Below are 14462 nucleotides of genomic sequence, written 5' to 3' on the forward strand. Positions count from 1 at the left end.
CGGCGCGCGGAGATGACGTCACAGCGCCGTACCGAGCCATTTTTTTTCCGGGCCGCGCGGCTCGCTGTGATGACGTCACTTTTAGACGGAGCTGGGAGCGACGCGAGGTGATGGCGTCACGGATCTGTTGGCGCCGCCATATTGGGGGTGACGACCTTCCACGGGGGGGAAGGGCTGTGCGTCGCGGAATGATTGCGTCATCGGACCGCGACGGGGGCGCAGCGCCGCCATCTTGGGGGGCGCAGGGAAATGCGCTGCGCGAGGGATGCGCGCGGTCCCATCACCCCCACAAATGGTCCCCCGCGGCCCTCTCGCCCCCAGGCGTCCCCCCGTTGCCTTTCTCTATGGTTCCCATGGACGTGCCCCGAGGGATTCCCAGGCCCCGTCATGGAGGGGTTTCCATGGTTCCCTCATCTCCAAAGGAGATGTCACCTCTCAAAATGGTCCTGTCCCAAAGGGTCCTCAAGTGCTTGGTACCCCTCAAAGGGTCCCCGTCATCCTGTCAGCCCCAAAGCGTGTTCACGGTCTCCAGAGGTCCCCATGGTCCTGTCCCAAAAAGGTCCCCGTGGTCCCATCACCCACCAGAGGGTCCGCGTGGCTCTGCCCCAAAAGGTCCTCGTGGTGCTGTTCACCCACCAAAACATCTCCGTGGTCCCATCACCCACCCAAGTCCCCATGGTTCTGTCACTTTTGGAGGATCCCTATGGTCCTGTCACCCCCAAAACATCCCCCTGGACTTGGCATCCCCAAAGGTTCCTCGTGGTCCTGTCTTCCACCAAAAGATTCCCATGGTCCCATCACCCACCAGAGGGTCTCCATGGTCCTATCACTCACTGGAGTCCCTCGTGTTCTGTCACCCCCAAAAGGTTCCCATGGACTCGGCATTCCTAAATGGTCCCCATGGGCCTGTCCCAAAGGGTTTCTCATGGTCTCATCACCCCTAGATGAGTTGCCATGGTTCCAACACCCCCAAAAGGTCCACATGGTCTCATCACTCACCATAGGGTCCCTCGTGGCTCTGCCCCACAGTGTCTCCATGGCTGGGGACAGGGTGACACTGGAAACAGAATGGCACTGGGGACAGAGCCCAGAGTGGTGACAGAACCCAACCAGCACCAAGTCACAGTGACACCAACAATATTTATTGCTGAGAGACAGAAATCCATTGAGATCAGGACCTGGGGGACACAGCCGTGCCACGGTGACATCCAAAGTCACACACTGGTGGCCTGTCCCTCGTCCCCACCCTCGTCCCAGCTCTGTGCAGGTGGCCGCCGTCCCATCCTGCCAGGGTGGCCCAGCAGCCGGGTGATGGCATCCCGCAGCTCGCTGTGCTCCCTCTCCAGTGCCACCAGCCTGCTCTCCTGCCAGGAGATGCATCAGTGCCACCACCACCACGTGGCCCTGTCCTTGTCCCCATCTCCAGGGTCCCAGTGTCTTACCAACGCTCTGTCCCGGTCCTCGCTTGCCTTCAGCCTCTCCAGGTCCTTCTTGCGGGTCCCTTCAGCTGCCGTCAGCCTAAAGCAGTGCAGGTGAGCCCCAAAGATTTGAGGCCCCAAAGATTTGATCGAGGGTATGGGGATATTGAGGCTTTGGGGACACCAAAGATTTGGGGACACTGAGGCTCTGGGGACACCCAGGATTTGGGAACACTTGGGCTTTGGGGACGTAAAGGCTGTTGGGACATCAAGGCTTTGGGGACACCAAAGATTTGGGATCACACACAGGCAAAAGTCAGGCTTTGGGGATACCAGGGTTTTGGGGATACCCAGGCTTTGGGGACATTGAGACTCTGGGGACACCTGGGTTGTGGGGAAAACAAACCTTCAGGGACACCTGGGTTTTGGGGAAATTGGGGTTTTGGGGACACCTGTGCCTTGGTGACACCCACCTGGCACCCAGGTTGGCCATCCGTGCGTTGCCCTCCTCCAGCTGCAGCCGCAGACGCTCGAGCAGCTCTCGGTGCTGGCCCTGCTCCTGCTGCAGCCCACGCTGCTCGCCCTCCAGCTCGCCCACCTTCTCTTCCACCACCCGCAGCCTCTCCAGGCCTTCAGCCACCTCCTTCCGCAGCGCCTCGATCTGCCGCCCGTGCTGCTGGGGACACGGGGATGGGTGTGAGCACGGTGTCCCTATGGGTGCCGTCCCGGTGCCGTGCTCCCCAGGTTACCTTCTCCAGCGGGCGGATGGCGTAGAGCTCACCCTGTGCCACTGACACCTCCTCTGCATAGCGCTGCCATGGCACCGTGGGTTTACGTGGCAGTGACACCGATGGGCGAAGCTTTGATCGGCCCTACAACATCGGGGGCACTCATCAGTGTCAGCACCCTTGGGTGTGCAGCAGGGCAGGGGCTGCACAGTGAGGGTGTGGTGACCTCAAAACGTCCCCATGGGCCTCTCATCCCCATGGGTCTGTCATTCCCAAAGAGTCTCCATAGACCTGCACTGAGGGGTCCCCAGGGTCCCATCATCCTCAATGGGTTCCAATGGAAATGCTGTCTCCTCTGGACCTCATCCCCAAAGAGTCCCCATGGATCTGACTTCCCCAACGGATCCGTCTTCTCCAGTGGATCCATGGACATGTCACCCCAGTGGATCTCCATGGCCCTGTTGTCCCCATTGGTTCCCCATGGTCCTGTCATCCCCATTGAGTCTCCGCGGATTTGTCATCCCCAAAATATCCCCATACTGAGGGTTCCCCATGACCGCATCATGGAGAGATCTCCGTGGTCCTTTCGTAGTGAAAGTGTCCCCGTGTTCCTGTCACCCCCAAAAGGTACCCTTGGTCCTGTCTCAAAAGGTCCCCATGGTCCTGCCCGCAAATAGATCCATGGACCCATCACCCACAGAAGGCTCCCCACAGTCACGCCACCCACCAAAGTATCCCCATGGCCCTGTCTCCCCAGTAGGATCCCATGGACATGCCCTGAGGAGTCTCCATGATCCCTTCATCCCCAAAGGGTCCACAAGAACGTGTCGCTCCCAAAGCATCTCCACCCCTCTCACCCTTACCATGGTCCCCATGGTCCCATCACCCACCAAAGAACCCTCTGCGGTCCTGCCCCAAACTACCCCCATTGCCTGGCCCCTAAAAGATCCCCACGGTCCCGTCACTCCCAAAGGGCCACTCATGGCCTTTCCCTAAAAGGTTCCCATGGTACCACCATCACCAAAGGGTCCTCATGGCCCTGTCCTCCACCAAAGTGTCCCTATGGCCCTAACCCCGAAAGGTCTCCATGATCCTTTCATCACCAAAGTGTCCCCACGGCCCTGTCCTCCACCAATGTGTCCCTATGGCCCTAACCCCGAAAGGTCTCCATGATCCTTTCATCACCAAAGTGTCCCCACGATCCCGTCCTCCACCAAAAGTTCCCTTGGCCCTATCCCAAGACATTCCTGTGGTCCCACCACCCCTAAAAAGTCCCCATATTCCTGTCACCTCCAAAGGGTCCCCCACAGTCCCACGACCCATGGCCCTACCCAGAAACATCCCCATGGTCCCATTACCCTTAAAAGGTCACCTCCTGTCCTCCACCAAAGGGTCCCCACAGCCCTACCCAAAAGTTCTCCATGATCCTATTCTGACCGAAGAGTCCCCATGATCCCATTCTGTACCAGAAGGTCCCTGCGATCCCATCGCGCCCAAAAGATCCCTACACTCATGTAATCCCATGGGGTGACGGCCCTCCACGGAGTCCAGCACCCCGGGGGGACTCACGGTGCCCTCACGGTGCGCAGAGGACCTCGCTCCATCCCCTCCCGTTGTTTCCACCACGTGCTCAACGCTGCTCTGCTTGCGCAGACGCCGGGCAGCTTTGTTCTGTGCGGGGACGCTTTGGGTGCGCTGCACATTCCTGCGCTCCCGACTGGATCGTGGTGATGGTACCGGTACCGGTGTCGCTTCCACATCCGTCCCGTCCTCCCGGCTGCGGACGCGGCGGATGCTGATGAGCGATTGGCTCTTGATGAGAGGGCTGTGCTTGCTCAGGTCCCGCGGCGGCACGAAGCCCGGCTTGAAGCTCTCTGAGCTGTGGGGTATCAGGGAGGTAAAGGACCCCAAACTCTTTTGGGATCAAAGCTAAACCCATCTGGGATCAGAACCATCCCCATCCTGGACCACAGCCATTCATGGGAGCCATCCAGGAGCAGAGAAACGTCCTAAAACCATCTGGGAACAGAACTGTCCCTTGAACCCAGCCTGGATCAGAGTCATCCCTAAGCCACTTGAGGCCACAACCATCCCCTAGTGAGATCCTGCCCCAAAGATCCCCAAGATCTCGTCACCCACCAAGGAGTTCCCATGGCTCTGCTCTTGAAGATCCCCGTGTTCCTCTCCAAAGGGTCCCATGGCCCTACCTCTCCATGGGTCCCCAAAGGTCTCCGTGGTTCCATTACCCACCAACGGGTCCCCATATTCTTGTCACCCACCAAAGAATCCCCCATCACCATTCCTCAGAAGGTCCTCATTATCCTCTCACTCCCAAAGGCTCCCCATGGTCCCATCACCCACCAAATCCTAGAGTCCCCCTGGAGCCAACCAGGACCAGAGCCACCCCAAACTGCTCCTGGTGTCACCCCTCCGGCCTCACATGTCCCCATTGGTCCCGTGTGTGTCCCTTGTTCCCCTTCATTACCTTCGCTCTGTGATGGAGCTGAGCCGGACGGAGACAGGGACCGGTGTGCCCTCCCTGATGGCATTGAGGATGGTGGGTAGAGGTTCCAGCTCTTCCTGTGTGGCCTGATGGGACAAAATGGGACATTATGAGGCCACGGGGTGGCCGTGGGACAGTGACACCCATGGGGCTGCGAGCACCCAGCTCTGCACATAGGGAGAAGAAGGAGGCCCATGTCACTAGCCACCCTTGGGGACATGCAGGTTGGCACCTGGTCCAGGCTGGAGAAGATATCGCAGAGCAGGAGGTGGAGGGTGGCAAGCTCCAGGGCCAGGTCCACATAGCCATCATAGGTGGCAACATGGCCGCTGCTCTCAGGGCTGGCCACGCTCCTCAGGAAGGCTGTCATGGTGCTCCAGTGGTGCTCCAGGAACTCGTTCATGAAGCCCATGTAGGCCTCCTTCTCACCAAACCTGAGGACCATGATGGCCAGTCACCCACGGGCCACCACCACCAGAGCCATGTACTTCTTGGCTCGCGTGGCTTCTTGGGGACATCCCTGCTGCCCCACAGTATCCCTTGGTGCCCTAAAGTTTGTAAGGTCCGTCCCTGCTGCCCCATGGCATGTAGGCGAGGTTCTAGCACCCCTGTGGAATTCCAGGGACGTTCCTGTTGTCCTGTGGTGTATTAGGGACATCCCTACTGCCTCATGGCGTGCTAAGGATGCCCCTGCTGCCCCATGGGCATAGGTCCATCCCTGTCGCCCTTTAGCACATAAGGGAGGTTCTAGTAGCCCCATAGACTATCAGGGACATTCATGTTGCCCCAAGGTGTTTGAGGGCATCCCTACTGCCCCATGGCCATTCTGTGGCACGTGCCACACAGGCTGTAGGGGACATCTCTGCTGCCCCATATCTTCCCCACGGGGACCCCACCAACACCACGCGGGTGATGCGCCGTGACGTACGTGGTGAAGTTGGCCAGGTTCTGGATGACCTTGGCCACCAGGGTGAGGGTACGAGCGGTGGCCTCACTCGGGTACTCCTGGATGAGGCCAAAGAGACTTGGGGACATGATGGCAGGGCAGAGGAACCGCAGGAAGAGCGAGGCTGAGACCAAGCGCTGCCCTATGGCCGCCTTGCCCCGAGCCATGCACTCCTCCTGCCACGCTGCGAAGATCTCTCCCAGCTCTGCTGGGAAGGTGCTGTGGGGACAGACGGGGTGGGTGGGTGACTCTGGTGTCCCCTATGTGCCACCATGGTGTGCTGTGGGACATGGTGCCCACCATTGTCGTGCTTGTCCCCATGCTGATCCCCTATGTCTGTCCCCAAACCCGCCCCCCTTGTATTTCCTGGTGCCCATCACGGTGGCCATGGTGCCTGTCTCCATTCCTGTCCCCACGTTTGTTCCCGGACTTGTCCTCTGTCCCTCCTGCTGCTGATCACTATGGCCATTCCAGGGATGGTGCCTAATTCCATCCCTGTCCCCTGCGTCTGGCCCCAGAGTTGCCCCCACATCACTCTTAGTACCCATCACCATGGTTGTGGTGCCTGTGTCCCATCGCTGTCCCAAAACACGTCCCCATATCCTTCCTGGTCCCCATAACCACGTCCATCCTAGGGATGCTGCCTATCTCCACATCTGTCCCCAGACTTGTCCCCACATCCTTCCGGATGCCCGCCCCCAACTCTGCCTCCACATCCCCCATACCTGCCCCATTGCCTGTGCCAACTCCCAACCCCTTTCCTGCCCCCAGGCCCACCTCTATGCAGATGCCCACCCCCGTGCCCCCACGGGGCTGTTCCTCACTCGCAGGATGTGGTGATGCACTGGAGGGTCTCCTCGCAGACCTGCCGCAGGTTGTTCTGGTTGTCTGAGAGATCAGGGCCACCACATTTGCTGGGATCGACTTCACAGCTGTCATCCGAGGAGCAGAGCTGGGCCACAGCCTCACCTGGGCACCAGGAGAAAGGCAATGAGGGGACCGAGCCGCCACTGCCGTGGGACAACCCCATGGAGATCCTGGGGGTTCCCCATAGCCTGGAATGCCTCATGCAGTAAGTCCTGCCCATGCCCAGCGCCCCGTAACACCCCATAATACCCCATAACACCTGCTCCTACCCAGCGTGTCCTGGAGGTATTTGCCCCCCACCAGCTTCATGTATTCATCAATGGCTTTGGTGGCCAATGTGTTCTCTCGGAAGATGAGCGACTCCCGATCATCAAAGCGATCCAACTCGGCCACTCCGAGGTCAATGAGGAACTCCTGTGGGATGGGTGTTGGGGAGCACCCATGGGCCCGGTGTGGCTTGGGCAGTCTGGCCTGGGCAGTACTGGGATCTCCCAGAGTGCCCTTGATTTGTATTTCTCATCCCATCCCACCCCATCCCATCCCATCCCACCCCATCCCACTTACAATGCCATGCCATCACACCCCATCCCAACCAAATTCAGTGCAACCCGACTGTCCATCCCATCCCCCTCACAATCCCATCCCACCCCAACCATCCTGTCCACCACAATTTGGGTACACCCATTCCATCTCCATCCCACCCCAACCACCGTGTCCACCCCACTATGGCCACCACCCATCCTACCCCAACCACCACATCCACCCCACCACAGCCGTCACCCATCTCTCCCCCATCCCACTCCAATCATCACGTACATCACAATTTGGGCATGTCCATCCCTCTTCCATCCCACCCCAACCGCTGTGTCCATCCCACCATGGCCATCATGCTTCCCACCCCAACCACCACATCCCTCCCATCTTGGTCATCACCCATCCCACCTCAACCATCACATCCGTCCCACCGTGACCATCACCCCATCCCCCTCCAACCACTGCGTCCATCCCACCACAGCCATCATGCTTCCAACCCCAACCACCTTGTCCATCCCACCCCAACCATGACCCATCCCAACCCCAACCACCACATCTACCCCACCGTAGCCATTACCCATTCCATCCCCATCCCAACCCCAACCACCACATCCCCCCAATCTGGTCATCACCCATCGCACCCCAACCATCATGTCCACCACAACTTGGGCACATCCATCCCTCCCTCCCTCCAACCACAACATCCAGCCCATCACAACCATCACCCACCCCGCCCTCACCCCACCCCAACCACCGTGTCCATCCCACCACGGCCACCAGCCGCCCTACCTTGGCTTTCCCGGTGCTCTGCAGGACGCGCACCAAGGCGCCGGCGAGCTCCTCCTTGTGTCTCACGGCGATGGTGGGCTCCAGACAGGCACACAGCTCCCGATAGTGGAAGGTGATGAACTCAGCCAGCTCCTTGTAGCGTACGATGGGCAGCACCCTCACCTCGCGGTACCGCCCGCGCACCCGCACCGCCGGCGCCCGTTCATTGCCTCCATGACTGCTCAACGGGTACCACCGCTCCAAGGGCTGCCGGGCAGCCGCCAGCTCGGCCAAAGGGACGGTGACAGATGCCACCGGCTGGCTGGGATGGCCCTGATCATCACGGCAAAGCGAGAGGGTGAGGGCGTGGGAGGGCGGGAGGGCGGCCAGCTGGAAGAGCTCGCCCCAAAAGAGCTCGCCGTCGGGACCGGCCACTTTGGCGGTGGTGCGGGCGAAGAGCGTGCCGTCCAGGTGGAGGTGACACCGCAGGCGGCGGCGGGGCGGCAGGTCCCGTGCCTCGTACACCCACAGGCTCAGCGCCAGCTCCAGGCGCTCGCAGTTGTCCTGGGGACAGGAGGGGACAGTGGGGACATGGGGGGATAGGAGGGGATGTGGGGCAGGTGGGGAGGTGAGACTGGATGGGAAAGGAGGGCTGGATTAGACGCAGGGAGCAGGAAAGGACACTGACAGCAGGAGGGAATTTGGGGGACAGGAGGGGACACGGATGCGTGGGGGATAGGAGGGTATCCATATCCACGGGGCAGGAGATGGCAGCGGAGGCAGGAGGGAAACTGGGAGACAGGAGGAGATGTGGAACAGATGGGGGCATGGGACAGGAAGGGAAAGTAGGACTGGAGAAGACATGGGGGACAGGAGGGGGCATTGGGAGAAGAAGGAGAAATGGGGGCATGGGGGACTGGAGGGGACATGGGGGACAGGAGCTGGCATTGGGGACAGGAGGGATCTTGGGAGAGAGGAGGGGACACAGGAGGCATGGAGGGGAATTGGGGACATAAGGGGATGTGGAGCACGCGAGGGGGAATTGAGGACTTGGGGGACATGAGGGAGCATGGGGGAAAGGAGGGGATATAGATGATCACTGTGGTCCTTTTCAACCCAGCCCATTCTATGATTCTGTGATTCTATGATATGGGGGACAGGATGTGGCACTGGGGACATGAGGGGACCGGACAGGATAGGAGAGGACATGGCGGACATGAGAGAACATGATGGGAGATAGGAGGAGGTCTTGGGGACAGGAGAGGACATGGGGCACAGGAAGGGATACTGGGGACAGAAAGGGTCACAGGGGACACAAAGAGGCCCTGGGGACAAGAGGGGATGTGATCCGGAGGGAACACAGGGACTGGAGGGGATAGGAGGGATGGGAGGAGACACGGGGACACGGATGGCCAAAAACTTCAGGACACGAGAGGATGACCAAATCCACAGCGGGACAGCAGGACACAAGGGGACACAATGGGGACAGGGCCTGTGGGAAGTCCCTGGGGGTCCCACCTTGTTGGGCTGCACCGTGCGGCGCAGGTTCTCAATCCAGCGGTCGCGTTCAGCCAAGGAGCTGCACCCGAAGGAGTGGCTGTGCCCACCTGTGATGATCTGCAGACAGGGAGGGGGTCAGGGGACACCTGGGGGTGTGTGTGCTGAGGTGCCCTGGGTGCTTCTATAGGGTCCAGGGTACCTTTGGCTCCCTTATAGTGTGCCCTGTGTGCCCTGGATGCCTCTACAGAGTGCCCTGGATGCACATCCAGGATTTCTGGGGTGCTCTGGGTGACTCTGCAGGGTACCCTGGGGTACTTTGGGTGCCTCTATAGGGTGTATGTATGGGCTGCTCATCTTGCCCTTCCCCCAGCACCATTACCTGGAAGCAGAATTTCTCGCCCACGATGCTGCCGTGCACGGGACGCACGATGACGTTCTCCCCGCTGAGGTCCAGCTCGGCTGCGCTGGGTGCTGGCTGCAGGGACTCGTGGGAGCCGCTGCGGCTCGGGGCTCTGTGGCAGACACAGCTGTCACCAAAGACCCTCCACGCTGTCCCCACGCTGTCCCCACCACCTTCATACCTTTCTCCATCTGTGCCGATCGCCGCTGAGCTCTCATTTTTGGGCACAATGCGACCTTTCCGCTCCCGCAGTCGCTTCCACAGCAGTCCCTGTAGGGTGGGGATGGAGGGACAACGGGTGAGCCCAAGGTACAGTGTGACACCCGTGGGTGACACCGGGACCCACCTTCACGTTGCTGAACTGCGAGGTGGTGGAGCCGTCGCTGTCGTTGCCTTTCCCCACTGTCCTCACACTTCTCTCCTCGGGGTCTGTTGGGGGGGCCCATGTTAGACCCCAAAACCACGACAGGGTGCGGCACCCACCTCCCCAGAAAGCAGAAGGAAGCACGGCCACGCATTGGGTGCAGCCCACGGGTGGGTGCACTGGCGTGCAGGGGGGTCAAGCTAGGGTTGGGGTCTCACCGCGCGCCGCACACAGCAGCCAGCGACGGGGGCCCATGGTGGCAAGGAAGCCCTTATCGGGAGGATCAGCGCACAGCAGCGGCGCGGAGGAAGCGGTGACGGCACATGGAGGGCCTCGCACAGAGGGCTTCCTCCTCACCGGGGTGTGGGGCACAACGTGCAGCGCAAGATCCACAGTGCAAGACGCACGAGTGGGGTGCAATGAGGCGCGGTGCACACCGCAAGCCATGGGGCAAGGCGTAGGGCAAGGCGCCTTGCGTGGTGCGGGGGCACAGTGCAAAATGCAGGATGCGTGGCACAGGATGCGGTGCGGCGCACGGTTCGGTGCGCGGCACGGTGGTGCATGATGTGCAATGCACCGTGCACGATGTGCAATGCACTGTGCACGATGCGTGACGCACGGCACAGAGCGTGGAGTGGTTTGCGCATGGCATGGTGTGCAGCACAGGGCACGGTGCGGTGCATGGTGGGAAGCAAAGTGCACAACGTGGTGCATGGCGTGCCCCAGGTGCTGCACTGGAGCTTGCACCAGTGCATGCAAACACCCCACGTCGTCAGCTCACCCGTGTCCTTCCTGCCACCCACTGGGTGCAGGCTGCTGCTCTCAGAGCTCCCGGTCCGGTTCCTGTTCCTGCTTGAAGTCTGAGGACGCAGAGGGGGGTCAGGGACCAAGTGCCCGGCACCCCGTGCACCCCATGACATAAGGGGTACCCATGTCCTCACCTCCTCGTCCCGACCCACATGGACCAGCTGTCCGTCTACCAGTGAAAAGTCGGAGACGTCCCACACTGTGACATCGGGTGCCGGAGGCATTGGGACGGAGGGGGCACCGTGGGTGCTCTCAGGGGCTGGGGCTGTGGAGCAGGGGGGTCAGGAGCACCCAATGGGCACTTGTTGTGTCCCCGTGTCCCATGGTTGGCGTTTAGTGTGGCTGTGACTGTGCTGCAGTAGGTGTGACAATGTCGTGATACGGTTGGGGTGGCGGAGCCAGGGGACACAGGGACACTGCCATGCCACCATCATGGGGGCTGTGATGCCGAAGGCCACATGGCTGTTGTGTCACCACTGGTGTGGCGATGCTGGAGGACAAGTGGCCATGGAGGTGCTACCATGGGGATGGCAGGGGATGTGGCCGTGGCCACACCATCATTGGTGCAGCGATGCTGAGGAGCACATCCCATTACCCTGTGCTTTCCAGACCATCACCCATCCCCACTGCCTACCAACCCATCAAACCTAACTCTTCTTCCTCCAAACCATCATCCATTTCCACTGCCCACCACCCACTGTCCCTCAAGCCCCTTATCCGCCATCTCTCCCTATCACCCAGCACACCCAGTCCCTCATCCAGCGTCACCACCCATCCCACCCAACCAGCACCCACAAGGCTCTACACCCCAAACCATCACCCATCTCCACCACCCACCACCTCAGCCCATGACCGCCACCCCCATTTCCATCCCACTCCCATCCTCATCTCCACTCCACTCCCATCTCATTCCCATTCCATCCCCATTCCTCTCCCATCTCATCCCCATCCCTATTCCCATCCCCACCCTCACCCCCATCTCCACCTCCATCCCACTTCTATCTCATACCCATTCCATCCCCACCCCAATCCCAGCTCATCCCCACACAAATCCCATCCTATCTCCATCTCCATCCCACCCCCATCCCCATCCACCCCGATCTCATCCCCATCCCCACCCTCAACAACATCCTACCCCCATCCTCATCTCCATCCCACTCCCATCTCATCCTCGTTCCACCCCCATCCCATTCCCATCTCATTCCAATCCCACTCCCATCGCATCCCCGCCCCCACCACCCCAAACACCTCCGTACCTGGGATGCCCTCATGGGACCCCTTCTCAGCCCTGACCCCGTTCTCCACGTATCCCTTCTTCTTGGACATGGAGCGCAGGTACTTCTGCAGGGTGCCTTTGCCACCCTCGGGGTTGCGTGGCTCCTTGACCACCTTGGAGGGCGCCGAGAACGCCCTTTGGAAGAGGGACCGACGAGCACTGGCTTTGGGTGCCCCCAGGTTGGAGCTGCCCTTCCCAACGCCGTCGTCGAGGCTCTCAGACTCGGGCTGGCTGTAGGAACGCTTCCAGCCCTGCAGCCGGCTCCAGTGCCGACCACCCGGGGTCGCACTGCACCGCTCGGGGTCCCGCTCGCCTACGGGTGCTGCCGTTCGCCATCGGTACGTCTTCAGCAGTGTTGGTGGCTCAGCATTTTGGGGGGGCTTCTCCACTTCCATCTGTGGGATGGAGTGAGCTTCACGAGCCCCCAGAAGCACCGCCATCCCAGCACCCCAATTTAGGTGTCCTCATCCAAGCATCCCTACTGGGGCACCCGTACCCAGGCACCCCAATTTGGGCGCTCCTATCCCAACACTCCAGTTTGGGTGCCCCCATCGCAGCACCCCAGTTTGAATGCCCTCATCCAAACGTCCCTACTGGGGGACCCCTACCCAGGCACCCCAATTTGGGCATCCAAGTTCTAACACCGCAATTTGGGTACCCTATCCAGACACCCCCATCCCAGCACCTCAGTTTGGGTACCCTATCCAGACAACCCCATCCCAGCACCCCAATTTGGGTGCCCTCACCCAACCACCCCTATCCAGGCACTCCTATCCAGGCACCCCAATTTGGACATCCACGTTCCAGCACCCCGATTTGAGTGCTTGTATCCAAACATCCCAACTGGGATACTCCTATCCAGGCATCCCAATTTGGGCACCTTCATTCCAGCACCCCTATTTTGGTCCCCCTGTCTAAGCATTCCCACCGGGGCACCCCAATTCCAGCACTCCTATTTAGGTGCCCCCATCCAGGCATCCCCATAACAGGTGCCCTAATCTGGGAATCTCTGTCTCAACACCTCCATCTGTATTGGAGCACTCTGGTATTGCTACCCCGTTTACACACCTCTTTTAGGGTACCCATGTCCAGGCACCCCCACCCATGTACCCCTATTGGGGTCAATCGTGTGTGATCATCCCTGTGTGGGTTCCCCAATTCCAGCACCCCAATTTGGGTGCCCCCATCCAAGCATCCCTGTCGGGGGTGCTCACATTTCAGCGCCCTCACCCAGGACACTCCATTCAGGCACCCTTGTGTGGGTTTCCCTTATCTGGGGGGCTCTATCTGAACACCCCCATCCAGCTACCCTTATTGGGGCACCCAGTATCACTGCCCCGTTTGCACACCCCCTACTGGGTTACCCCTGCGTGGGCATCCCTATAGGGGTACCCCCATCTCAGCTCCCCTATTTGGGTGCCCTTATCTGGGCACCCACCCCCCAGACACCTCAATTTGTGTACCCTCATCCAAAAATCCCAACCGGGTCACCCCTCTGTGGGCATCCCTGTAGGAGATCCTCCTCCCCATCACCTCCTATTTGGGTGCCTCCATCCAAGCACTCATCACGGGGCACCCACATCACAACCCCCATCCAGGCACCCTTATTGGGGCACCCCTATATTGATACCCCAATTGCACACTCCTAATTGAGTGCCCATATCCAGGACACCTCATCCAGGAACCCCCACTCAGATTCCTTTATTTGAGTGCCCCTCTCCTGGCACACACCATCAGCAACCTCTTGAAAACCCCCCCACACACACACACCACACCCAGCCACCCTTATTGGGGCACCCCTACATCTCTGCCCCATTGCACGCCCCTCTTTGGGTGCCCCCATCTCCCACATGCACGCATCCCTGCCTGCCCACACCCCCCTCCCAGAACGAGGGGACCCATAAAGGGGGTGCCAGGGTGGGTGGATGAAAGCACAGTGGAGAACAACCCCCAGGTGGGAGTGCCTGGATGGGGTACCCAAACGGAGAGGGATGCCAGGATGAAGATATCCGAGGATGGGCGCCGGGCGGCGGCGGGGTGGCCACAGGGTGCCATTCCCCGACCCCAAATCCACGGGACACGTCGACCCCCATCCCTTCGCACCATCCCAGTCCTGGGATGCGTATCAGATTGAGACACAGAGCCACTGGGGTGCGGTGACAGCGCTGTAGGGTGACACCTGTGGGTGGCCCCACTGCCACCCCGTCCCCGGGCGCAGGCGGTGCCGACGATGCTTCCGTGGCTGCGGCGGCCGCGCTTCCCCCCGCCCCCCCGCGTCTCTGCCGCGTTTCCTCCCGCCATCTGCACCCTGTGCACGGCCCCACACCGGGCTGGGGGGCGTCCCGAGGGTG

The 14462-nt window shown here is 60.5% G+C and overlaps 1 protein-coding gene across 3 annotated transcripts in view; it reads right to left on the minus strand.

The window, feature by feature from the left end:
* Window positions 1-1120: 1120 nt before the first annotated feature.
* The window catches only part of RASAL3 (RAS protein activator like 3), a 13836-nt gene continuing 494 nt past the window's right edge, over window positions 1121-14462 (minus strand). The window contains exons 2-19 of one of the 3 annotated variants that reach the window (XM_019611851.2): window positions 12092-12506; window positions 10970-11100; window positions 10810-10888; window positions 10011-10093; window positions 9846-9934; window positions 9644-9776; window positions 9283-9381; window positions 7786-8328; window positions 6732-6876; window positions 6420-6564; window positions 5578-5814; window positions 4882-5083; window positions 4632-4735; window positions 3716-4025; window positions 2168-2290; window positions 1892-2091; window positions 1443-1518; window positions 1121-1364 (exon numbers count right to left, since the gene is read on the minus strand). In XM_019611851.2, coding sequence (XP_019467396.1) covers window positions 1215-1364; window positions 1443-1518; window positions 1892-2091; window positions 2168-2290; window positions 3716-4025; window positions 4632-4735; window positions 4882-5083; window positions 5578-5814; window positions 6420-6564; window positions 6732-6876; window positions 7786-8328; window positions 9283-9381; window positions 9644-9776; window positions 9846-9934; window positions 10011-10093; window positions 10810-10888; window positions 10970-11100; window positions 12092-12506 — 3264 coding nt within the window. In that variant the 3' untranslated portion in view covers window positions 1121-1214. Of the gene's footprint in view, window positions 1365-1442; window positions 1519-1891; window positions 2095-2167; window positions 2291-3715; window positions 4026-4631; window positions 4736-4881; window positions 5084-5577; window positions 5815-6419; window positions 6565-6731; window positions 6877-7785; window positions 8329-9282; window positions 9382-9643; window positions 9777-9845; window positions 9935-10010; window positions 10094-10246; window positions 10777-10809; window positions 10889-10969; window positions 11101-12091; window positions 12507-14462 lie in introns of those variants that run through there. The other 2 variants (XM_019611850.2, XM_019611852.2) reach the window with 2 other exon arrangements.

The sequence above is a fragment of the Meleagris gallopavo genome, unplaced genomic scaffold (assembly GCF_000146605.3).
Source record: "Meleagris gallopavo isolate NT-WF06-2002-E0010 breed Aviagen turkey brand Nicholas breeding stock unplaced genomic scaffold, Turkey_5.1 ChrUn_random_7181001957369, whole genome shotgun sequence".
Lineage (NCBI taxonomy): Eukaryota > Metazoa > Chordata > Aves > Galliformes > Phasianidae > Meleagris > Meleagris gallopavo.